The sequence below is a fragment of the Crocodylus porosus genome, unplaced genomic scaffold (assembly GCF_001723895.1).
Source record: "Crocodylus porosus isolate Cpor-Errol unplaced genomic scaffold, CroPor_comp1, whole genome shotgun sequence".
NCBI lineage: Eukaryota > Metazoa > Chordata > Crocodylia > Crocodylidae > Crocodylus > Crocodylus porosus.
Window position 1 is genome coordinate 4,481,581 of NW_017728935.1, and position 11,474 is coordinate 4,493,054.

At 55.9% G+C, this 11,474-nt stretch overlaps 1 protein-coding gene across 3 annotated transcripts; it reads right to left on the reverse strand.

Annotated features, from left to right (window-relative positions):
* Positions 1–4,478: 4,478 nt before the first annotated feature.
* LOC109317813 (uncharacterized protein C3orf18 homolog) lies at positions 4,479–11,446 on the reverse strand. 3 transcript variants are annotated; one of them, XM_019546724.1, is made up of 5 exons: positions 11,262–11,446; positions 10,481–10,641; positions 9,351–9,376; positions 8,338–8,443; positions 4,479–5,602 (listed from the first exon to the last, which is right to left on the reverse strand). In XM_019546724.1, exons 2-5 carry the CDS (start codon positions 10,589–10,591, stop codon positions 5,537–5,539), a joined length of 309 nt encoding a protein of 102 aa, XP_019402269.1. In that variant the 5' UTR covers positions 10,592–10,641; positions 11,262–11,446; the 3' UTR covers positions 4,479–5,536. The 3 variants fall into 3 exon arrangements, with proteins under 3 accessions (XP_019402269.1, XP_019402268.1, XP_019402267.1); XM_019546723.1 differs by having other exon boundaries at positions 10,481–10,699; positions 11,262–11,444; XM_019546722.1 differs by lacking the exon at positions 11,262–11,446 and having other exon boundaries at positions 10,481–11,174.
* Positions 11,447–11,474: the final 28 nt, after the last annotated feature.

Consider the following 11,474-nt stretch of genomic DNA (forward strand, 5'->3'; position numbering starts at 1 on the left):
GAAAACAAGCCTGTGCCATGCAGACAGCTAGTTAAGACTGTAGAGACTCCCCCCTCCCCCCATGCCCTGTTGCACTGGTAGCTGCCTTGTCACTTCAGGCTCCCACCCCCTGCCCACCTGAGGCCACACACGGTCATTTTGCCCTGGAGCTTTGCCTGCCGGAGCCGCTCTGAGCATGGAGCAAGTCTCCACCACCAAAAAGGGAACTCTGCCAAGCAGTGCTGCCCATTTCTTCCCTCTGTCCTACCAGCTCTGGGGAGCTCTGCAGCAGGAAGAGGCTAGCCAGCATCCCAGCCGCATTTCCAGGCCCCAAGTCAAAGGAGGGTCTTTATCTTCTAGGTTCTCTCTCTCTTTTTCCTTCATTCATAACTACCTCTGGATAATTTAAGTTCCATTCTCTTAACCACAGATATGCTGCTGCTGTTACTGCTGCTCTGCTGGTTGCACAGTTTATTATTCCAACATGGTCTGCCTGGTACTTTTTTTTTTTCCTTTTCCCCCTGCTCCAGAAGTGATTAATTTACCCTATAGTGCAGAGGTTGGTTTGACTGGGATTTTTTTTTTTTTTTTTAAGTATTAGGTTATACTATTAAAAGGGATAGAGCCTTGTAAAGTGGTGTGGTGAAGGCATCCCTCCCCATAGCTGAACATTGGTGGGAGGGAGGGTGGGTGCTGGGGAAGAGATACCAGGGTCTCCTTGTGCCCAGGTCAGACTGGCAACTTCCCAGCACCACCCTTGTGCTTCCCACTGGAAACTGGGAGGAAATGGGAAAGCTGCAGGCCAGGGGGCTTGTGGCATCAAGTGAAGAAACCCCCCCATCACCTCCCCCCAGCCCCTTGGGATCAGCTCACCGTCTCCTCTCGATGCCTCTCACCCCAAAGCTGTCCCAGGCTGCTCAGGCACCTTCAAGTTCCACTTGTGGGCATTTCTTAGCCAGAGCAGCCCAGCCGAACTCAGGCCATGGCCTTGGCATTGCTGCATCAATCCTTCCTCTTGATATAGTTGGGCTTGGGTTTGCCCCAGGTGATGCTCTCAAGCCTGAGGAAGGAGGTTCGGGGGCTGGAGGGAAGGTGCTGCAGACAACGCAGCTGCTTTCAGCGGTATGGGTGGAAGACAAGCTGCTCTTCCCTCCCGAATCTGTGCCAGACACCTCATTCTCAAGGCATCGCGCCCTCCAGGCCTCGCAGGAGTAGGCGTGCACCTGGAGGAGGTTTCTGAGGGCTTCTGAGCCGGGGTCATGTCTTCACCACATCACTCAGACCCTTTAGATACGACCAACTGCAATGGAGCTGGGGGTCATTTTCCACGGGGAAGGCCAAGAGCGAGGCGGCAAAGGCGGGTCCGCAGTTCACTTGGTTGGAAAGTTTTTACTGTGTGTTGAGGTCACCTGCCAGGTGAGGCAGGGGCACGGCGGGAGCGCGGGCAGTGGCTGACACTTGGTAGAAAGTTGTGTTTCATGGTCCATTGTTAAAGACCTTTTGGTTTCCTATTTGCAGTTACTTGAATAAAACATATTATGGCTGTTTCAAGCCTCCTCCACTCTCTCCCTCTCTCTGTCTGTCAAGCAAGTGCCCATCTGTGATGGGCAGGCCCCCGCCTTTCAACGGGTTCTTCCAGACAGCGCAAGAGACTCTACCGATAGGAACACGGGCACGTGCCGCAGCACTGGACTCCAGGTCACTTCTAGCAACAATTCACCACTTACACAGCCTCCTACGACATCCTCCATGGAGACCTCTGCTCCTGTCTCCCCTCTCTGCCGGGCTAGGAAGTTGCAGGTTAGCACGAGAGGTCTAGCAGCAAGCAGTGGCTGTGACCAAGCCCTGGCTAAGGCCTGCAGGACCTGGGCAGCTCTAGGCTGCCCAGGATGAGCTCACCGACTGGGGGATGCTAGTAACGCCCAAGTCACGGAGCACTGAAACACAAGCACCAACTCTGTTTTTTTGCTGGTGGGTCTTGGGGTATGGATCTCTTTTCTGCCTAGCCTCCAGTCTGACTACCCAGCCCTTAGGATCCCAGCTACCTGCTTCACTTAGCTTTCTCTTTCCTGGGTCAGCTTGGTCCTTGCTGGGTCTCGTCCTGGTTCCTCAGGCTCCTTCATTTGGCCATCTTGGTCCTACATCTCTACACAGGTCGCACAGCTCCCTACTGCTGTGTTCTCCCCTCTCCATGGGAAGCTGAATGCGGTCAGTCTGGCTTGTTCTTAAATTTCCTGGCTGGCCCCAAGCCGACGAGAGCAGGCTCCTCCTGGCACATGATCCCAGGTCTCCGGAGACTTGACCCTCTCTGGGGCACCTGTAGCTCATGGGTGGTGAGCCGCTAATTTTTTTTAATGGGCGCTTGAGCCTTGGAGCATCCATGGAGTCGGTGCCTATGCGCTGAGACGCCACCCCCGTGTCAGGGGAAGCGCTCTGCCAGCACAGCCAGCTTATCCCACCTCTTGTGAGAGCAGTTAGGGCTGCCTTTGTCAAGTGAGCCAGACTAGGGTTTTACAACAGTGCTCAGTAGCCTGTGTTGCGCCCGTGCCACCACAGCGCCTCCCGAGACACCAGGAGGCACCTGCTGAGACCTGCCTTTTACTGCCGTATCCACCTGAATAGTCCAGCCCCACACACAGCGGCGTGACACGTCTTTACCGTTGCTCAGAACACGTGCAACGTGACAAATTCCCTTGTGGACACATTGCTTCTGCTATGGCACAGAACCATAGAAAAATTGGGTCGGGAGGGACCTCAGGAGGTCACATCTAGTCCAACCCCTTGCTCACAGCAGGGCCAGCCCCAACTAGATCGTTGCAGCCCGGAATTTGTCAAGCTGGGCTTTAAAAACCTCCAGGGACGGAGAGTCCGCAACCTCGTCCAGTAACCCGTTCCAGCGGTTCACTACCCTCCTAGCAAGAAACTTTTTCCTAATGTCCAACTTAAACTTCGCTTGCTGAAACTTGAGCCCGTTGCTCCTTGTTCTGTCATCTGCCGCCACTGAGAACAGTCCAGCTCCATCCCCACTTCAGGTAGTTGAAGACTGCTATTAAATCCCCCCTCACTCGTCTCTGCACTAAATAAGCCCAGTTCTCTCAGCCTCTTCTCATAGGTCATGTCCCCCAGCCCCCAAATCATTTTTGTTGCCCTCCACTGGACTCTCTCCAATTTGTCCGCATCCCTTCTGTAGTGGGCGCCCAAAACTGGACACAGTACTCCAGGTGCAGCCTCACCAGTGCAGAATAGAGGAGAATAATCACTTCCCTTGATCTGCTGACAACACACCTACCAGCGCTGCCCAGTATGCCGTTAGCCTCCTTCGCAACAAGGGCACACTGCTGGCTCACGTTCAGCTTATTGTCCACTGTAACCCCCAGGTCCTTTTCTGCAGAGCTGCTGCCCAGCCAGTCAGCCCCAGCCTGCGCCGGTGCATGGGACTGTTCTGCCCTAAATGCAGGACTTTGCACTTGTCCTTGTCGAACCTTGTATCGTTCCCCTCTCAAGGGCCCAATGCAGCCCAGTCCTGAGCGCTCCAACACATCTGAGCGCTCCAATTCCACAGGGCACCCAGTTGCGCAAGTGATTTCAGACACTGAGCTAACATCTCTAGACACGAGCCTCACGAAGCACCAGCCATCTCATGCAAGAAGAGCAGAGGCAAATGTAGCAACAGCAGCATTCCAGGAAATAAGCTGCAAGGCCAACCCTCCGTGGCACCCGCTTCCAGCAGGCAAAGGTAAGAGATCTGCATCAAAAGGGTCAAAGTTAAGGTGATTTAGGGGCCTCCTTTGAGCAATGCAACATCGCATTGGCATTTTCTAGGTTGCTGACGGGGCGTTTCTGCTTCAAGTTCCCAAACGGTTCGTGGGCATTCAACCCACTGCTGGCTGCGACTTGATCGCTGTAATTTGAGGTGCAGGGTGAGATGCAGCTTGCGTGCACACACAGCCTTGCTGACTGCAGCCTGAGGGAAGTGAACAAAACCAGCCTTCAGCCCCAGGGTTTTGTTCTCTAACTAGGGACTGACAACTCCCCTGCTCCAAAAATCTGTCCCCTGGGTAATGGCGACATATGATCCCCAGGCAAAATCCCTTAGCATCAACCCAACTCTCTTGCCTGGCCGACTCTCGCATTGTACCCTGCCTGAGCAAGCACTGTGAATATTGCCCCCAAAATGAAGGCACGCCGAGTCTATGACAGCAGGGGAGTGGAAGACTGGGAGAAAAGGATAAGAGATATCAGGGCTCCTCTGTAAGATTAGATCAGGTCTTCCCACCCTCCCGCCCCCTTGCTACGACACGGAGCGTAGCCACCGCAGCAGATCTGACACCACAGGACAGCAGTGGCACATCTGCTCTGCTTAGACAACATGGTACCTCTTCAGGAAGGATGTTGGGCTCAGTCCCACAGCAGACGCAGGGGTAACCCAACAAGCCACCGGCTCTTAGGCAGGAACGGCCGCTCGCAGGAAAAAAAGTAACTGAACTCTGCCTGGAGCCTCACATTCACAGTGCCTTTTATTTACAAAATATAGAGAGATGCGCTACTGTCGGATACAAAAAAACCCCACAAAATCACCATAGGAAGATGCACCTTGCTGAACTACAACTAGCACAGTTTGGTTATCAGACTCTCCAGGAGCTTTTGTGCTAGGAAGAACTCTCCTCCTTGGCAAATACATAAGGCCTCTTGGCTGGTCGCAGGGAAACATGGGGGTTTTGTTCTTCACTGCTCTGTTAAACTCTGGACAGCAAATCAATCCCACCCTGCCCTGGACACTGCTTCAAACCCTCCGACCTAGCTGCCCTATCGCAGTAACAAGTCATCATGCCCTTTCAAGACAGTGGCATGGGACTCAGGCAGGCTAGGTCTTAAGAGTCTCTGGTGGGACAAGCCCATGCACATGGCGATAGGCACGCATCCACGCAGGGAACTGAGCTTCCCCCCCCCCCCAAACACAAAACAGAGCAAGGTAATCCACCGGTGACGTGCAGCATGTAGGCAGCACGGCAGGCTGCGGGTCTCTGGGCTGATGCACTGCAGTAGCAGAGCTGCATTGGTTTGAAGCTGCTCATAGAGAGGGGGAAGCTTGAATAAATGCAGGGAGGGCTGCAGCGGGTGGGGTCGGAGGGGCTATTACAGGGGCGCCAAGCCGCTTAGCTTGCAGCATTACTTACGGGGGGAAGCTCAAGCCTCCTGTCCATGGCAGAAGGCTGGGGGGGGGCAGTGGGGGACACAGCCATTCCCAATCACCAGTGTGTGAGCCCAGGGTGCCGCCTGGGCTCTCAGTGCTTCCATGGCAGGAAGGCTCTTGGGCAGCGGCGCTGGCAGAGAAAGCTCCAGAGCGGGAGCCAAGAGACAAAAGCCCATCCTGCTTTGTAACAGATGAGGGGCAAGACCCAGGGGCGAGGGGACAGTGGAGACAGGAACAGAAATAAAGTGCAAAAGTGGCAGGGGCTGGAAGGCTCCCTCCCCCCGGCCGGGAGTGCGTGGTGTTTGCACACAGGGAGGGTGCAGGCAGCTGGTCCTGGTCCCGAGCGCTGGTCTCCGAGCTCTGCTACGCCTTCATGTCCATGAGCAGCGTCCGCTGGGGCTGGTATCCGCCGCCCCAGCCTGGCATCACCTGCAACAACAGCACAGACCAGCTCACCTCCAGAGCCGCTGGCCACCCAGCCTCTCCCCCAGCAGCATTCCCAGCCTTGAGGCAGTGGAGGGTCTCCCCTCCCCTTCCACACAACGCAGCCAGCACACTGGACAGCTAATGAGCTAAACCCAACCCGGACAACAACACTCGGCCTTTACTTACAGCGTGGCAGTGCCTTTTTGGTGGGTGGGGGCTTTTTGTGGTAAAATGAGGGATTCCTTTCACTAAGGATGCCCGTGAACGCAGGGGGCTGGATTCAATGGCCCAGGAGGCTTTTGCTAGTCCTACATCCCAGTCCGCACCCCCTCCAGCCCCCAAAAAGGAATGCAGCTAGAGGCTGTTCTTGGGACACTAGAGGAGTGCTGCAGCCTGGGAAATCAAATGGTCTTGGGCAACATGCCTCAAGTACATTCACCCCCAGGTTCACAGGCCCTATCCTACTCCCCGCATCAGGCTTGCTCAATGCATTTGATTCCTCTTCTCTTAAAATCTGCAGCCCAAAGGCTTCTGCTGGTGCCCAGAACAGGACCAACACCCAGAGCTGCAGGAAGCGTCTCCCCTGTCAACAGGCCTCTGCCCCAGGGGTTCAGCCTCCAAGTAGCAGTCGCATCTCAGCCTCCCCGCTGAGTCTATCAGTAACGAGCACCACTGAAGTTGGAAGTCTGGGCTGCATCCATGCTTGTCCCCTTTGTTACTGAACCAAGACTACTCCAATATACCCACAGGCACCATGCACCAGAGAGTTAAATGCCTGGCTGTTGCTGGCCAGGGTGGGATTCGAACCAGCAACCAAGCCAAGAAAGGTGCGAGCTTCCCAGCAGTAACAGCCAGTCCCCATGACATGAAGATTTGCATTTGGGTATTTGGATCAGCTCCCCGCAGCAGGGAAAGGGTACAAGGCGGAGATACCCTGGCACACTTGGAGACAGGTACTCGTCACTTCTTGTAAAGCAGGTTTCCCCGCACGTGCTACGCACAACAGTCTCTGCCGATTCCCTTCCCAGCTCCCATTGTACAGAGCTGGCTATTTCAGTGCACTGCAACGTCCTGCTATGCAGACAGAACAGGCATGGGCAAGCACTGGGCACTTCCAACACAAATTCCTCTACTGCCCCAGACTCCTGATAGAAGAGCTTCCCTAATGCAGCCCTCACCAACACTGTCGGGATCCTTTTGGTGCTAACATGCCCAGCAGGCCACTGCCACCACCCAGCCTGAGTTGCTGACCTAATTTCCAAGCCACCAGTGTTCATTTATTTGTCTATAGTAACGAATGGCAGAGGCTTGGCCTCTTCTCAGCTGTGCGCAGTTGCAGCATTTGAACAGGACTCTTTCCCACACGTAGGTTCTGTAAAAACACCTACTGGTGCAAAAATCCCGCTGCTATGTTTGCAGCCTGGGCTTGCGTAGGAGAAGGAGAAGGGCCTGACCCGTTTTCCAATGCAAGTGAAACACCGATGGAAGGAAACAGAGGGGAAGTGACTTGCTCAACTTCACCCAGGAAGTCAGTGACAGAGATCTCCTGAACCCAGCCGAGCCCAGGTCTGTCACCCGAGGCCTCGGTCACCGATCTCTGCCCGGGAAGAAACAGGAGTATTTCACATCACACAAAGATCCGCACGGAGAAACAGGATCTTGTACAGTTCCTTACCGATCACGGTAAAGTGTAATCTACAGGCCCGAGCTCTGCTCACAGCAAATAGGGGAACAAGCTGAGGAAGTAGGTTTTCTTCTGTTTTTGTGAAATTAAATTTAAAAAAAAAAAGAAGTTCAGGCCACTTCCATTCAGCCGCTCTTGTTGAACAACTGCCATAAGATCTAAGGGAACTTGATCATGGGGACTTTTTTACACACAGGCTGATTGCAATCGATTATGATGGAGCTTCCTTAAATAAAACCCCTTTTCAAAGAGTCCTTGAAGAAAGTCGACCACAAAGCGGCGCTGCTGCCTTCTTGGGGATCCAGGCTCTTTTTACCAAGGGAGAGTTGGTCTTGAAACAAACTCACAGGAGTATCTTTATACACCTGAATACTCCGGGGGCACCGTGGGGTGGCATGTTTGCCAGGCTGGGGCCTAATGGACTGGAGAGTGGAAACACTGACTGCACACAAAGCGTTGTTAGAGAGAAAGGACTATTCACTTTGCTGCTAGGGTTCCTGCGATAGGGATCTCCTGTGTTACCTGGGAGTAGGCAGGGGGAGCACAACGTCTGCAGACAGAGGCCTCATTCTTCCAAGACCATGACAACGCTTTCGAATATAGCGTTTGCAACAGCCCTTTACAACTTGCAAACAGTTTACAGCCAGGAAGTAGCAGCTCTACAGCTCTGACAAAGCAGCACCAGCGATTCCTGGTTTGCAAGACAGGTTTGTTACCAGCCCCCTGGCTTCACTCCCAGCCTCATGCTCTGACCCCACAGTCCCTGTCTCTGCAAAGGGCAGCAGAGTGCGTGGCCTGATCCCAGGCAGGTGGGCACACCGGGTCAGAGATGCTTCCGAAAAGAGACAGTTTACACTTTACAGCCTGGATGCCATGTGCTACGTGCCTCGCCAGGGCCTTCTCTGTAGATCTGCCAGCGCTCAAGCACATCATCTGACTAAGGGAAGAGGACGAGTGGTTCCAGGTTGCATCAGGCCAACTCATACTGCCCGAGGCAGGGTCACACACGGACACAATGATCCCACCCCACGGACCGCAGCTGCTCACAGCTTACCTTGGTGTCCTCCGCCTCTCCCAGCAGCTCCTGCTCAGCCTCGTGCAGCTCCTCTGCGGGGTCATAGCTGTACATCGGCAACAAGTGGTGGCGGAGCCTGTCAAACCTGAGACGGAGAGAGAGCCAGGGTGGTGGTGAGGCTGTCCGTGGCGTGGCTATGGGCTGCCCAAGCAAGGCTCAGAGCTACCACAGGGACAGCAGAGAGGCAGGAAGACTCACAGGGGCTGAGAGCCATCACGGGAAGAGAAACACACCTATCATATCAGCCTAAATCCCCTAGACACCATGCAAATCCCACGGGCCAAACCCTATGGTCTTTATTCTAGCAGTGCTGGGACCCCACACTTCTCTACATCCTGCTCGTCTCACTTTATACCTAGGGTCCCTGCTGCCTGGGGGAAGGCTGTGTGCAGCCAGCAGGATGGGGCCCTGAAACCACCCTAGAGAACATCGAAATCACTATACATTATGAACAGTGAAATCAGTGTAGCTTGACTGATCAAAGGGCTACAGGGTTTGAACCCGTAACGAACGTGTCTCTTCACAGCAGGCAATGCAGGAGGGAAGAGAGGTTGAAACCGAGCCTAGAACAGAGCTGGAGCTTCCACGTCGGTGCTCCTGGGCTGTCCAAGCAGTGCTCCCATCAGCCTGTGCTGCAGGAGCGGGCCTGGATGTGGACGAGAGCGAGTGCACGGGCCGAGCCCCCACAAACTCAAGTCACTTGTACCTGGGGCCAGATTGGAAGGTCTCTCTCCAGATGAGCAAGGTCACAGTGCACGTCCTCTGTCCCCTGGCAACACCACTCCCCAGGACAAGAGAACTGAGTGCAGCTCAGGGCCTCTCCCCAGACACACAAAGGCCTCCCTGTCTGCAGCGCTGGGTCTGAGCTATAATCTCCGCCTGCAGGGTCAGAGCTGAGGAGCCCACGTGACACCAGAGCCTCGTTCTCCAGGGACAGCATGACCAGCCACACCCCTCCCTATATGCCGGCCACCCCCAAATCTGCCTCTTACCTTCTCTTCTTCTGAACATACATCATCTGCAATGAGGGGAGAGAGAACTCAGTCAGGAGGACACAGCGCAGGGGTTGGGTCGATCACCCTTTAAAGAGAGTCTAGCGCTAGCAAAAGGAACTGAAACATCTCCCTGGCTTTGACCAGAAGACCCAGCCCAGCGCCAGGCAGCTTTCCCACCCAAAGCTGGGGCCAAGCTGGCACATCCCTTCACCGAGCTGCGGGTCAGACACGCTCGTGTTTTCCAACAGAGCTGCTTCCTGGCAAAGACGCCCAGCCAGATGCAGCTGGCTCCACGCTCAACTTCTCAACATTTCACCGGCAGGCTTAAGACTGGGATCAAACCGAGATCAAAGACCGGGATCAAACAAGAAGCCACGGCGGATAGCAGAGTGCCCTAGGCCAGTGGTTCTCAACCTTTTTCGTATCAGGACCCATTTGTATACATCGATGGCCAGTCCCCACCCAGTGCCCCTCGCCCCCCCGTCCCCAGCCCCACAGCGTGGGGCTCGGGGTGGGTGTGTGGGGCAGGGGGACCCCCACGCAGCCCCTCGCAGGCTGGAGCTCTGCCAGCCTACAAAAGAAAAGCCATGTTTTCCCACATTTTTTTCCCCCCCTTTAAGGGAGAATCCATGTTTAAAGTTTGGCGATCCATTTTTTAAGTTTGTTTGTGACTCTTTCATATATTCTTGCAACCCACAGGTTGAGAAACGCTGCCGACAGACAGACCAGCCTAACAAGTCACACCCTCCCTCCCGCTCTTTGGGTGCCAGAGCAAGGCAAGACGCAGCCACCCCGGGCAGGAGCCGACGTGCTCGAGCCACTGGGCAGAGACAGGATTCATACAGCCTCCCATGCCAGAGGCGAAGGGGAACAGAGGCTGCCCAGCGCCCGTTCAGCTCCGGGTCTCGCTGCCAGGGCTGCTAGCAGGTGACTTCTGCTTTGTGAAGTACAGCCACTAAGGCAGGGCCAACTGCCTGGGTGTGAACCAAACAGAGGTGCAAAAGGATCATGCAGACACCCCGCTGCCATCCCACCCACTCCACCCCGGGGACAACCATCCCTGCACGTTGCCTGCAAACGCCACGGGGACAGCACGAGCTCTCGCTGAGCCGGGGCAAGTCTCTTACCACGGCCAAGATGATGCCGAGGACAGTGATGAAGAAGAACGGCACGAGGACGTAGCCCACCAGGGAGTCGTTGGAGGGCTCGGCGGAGGTGGGGGTGGTGGTGTTACTCATTGCCTAGGACAAGGCAGGTCTCTTCATCAGGGAGAGGATCTCTTGGGTGCCTTTCCCAGCCACACACACAAGAAACACACCAACCTCTTATCTGCAACACTCGTGCGGCTGGAGATTAAGGACAGTGACTCTCTACTCAGCTGCCAGACTCCAGCCCAAGGCTGGGGGAGGAGGGGAAGAGGGAAGGAACATAACCCCCGAGGCTGGATCACGAGTCAGTCAGGGAAGGGGTGGGACGCCGTGGACCGGAGGATCTCGCTCGGGCCTCTAGGATCTAGCGCTGCGTGCACTAGACAGTGGGCATCAGTGTTTAGCTGCGCCAGGGCGCTCCCCTCAGGAAGGGAAAGGCTTTAAGCGGATGCTGATGCTTCAGCAGGGGAGTTTTCCCTGGCCTGCCTCGCACCGGTCGCTACCGGAGAGCCCCTCACCCGCGCATCACAAAGCACTGGGTGGCCAGGATCGCTACTCCCACGTTTAACCAGAGGAGAACGAGGCGTAACAGAGGCAAGGGAGTGGACGGCTGCAGTCAGAGCTCCCGGAGGAGTCACCTCTTTGCGCCTCGGTTTCCCCACCTGCGAAATGAGGCCCGTGCCCCCCAAATGGCCCAGCGCCCCTCCCCCTTGGAGCGAGCGGTCGCGGAGGCCGGAGGAGAGCAGGCGCAGGGCCGTACCTGCCCGCAGCCAGCGCAGGGGCCGGAAGGCGCACCTCACCGCGCTCGGGGTCGCTGCCGCTGCACCTGCGGGACAGGGGAGCCAGGCTTGAGGCGAAGGCACCCTCGGGACGCGTGGGGGCAACGCCTCGCTCTGCCACTGCCTTCCCGCGGGACCTCGGGCATGCCCCCGCGCTCCAGGTGCCTCCTGTCTCCGCCCGCGGGACCGGGCTC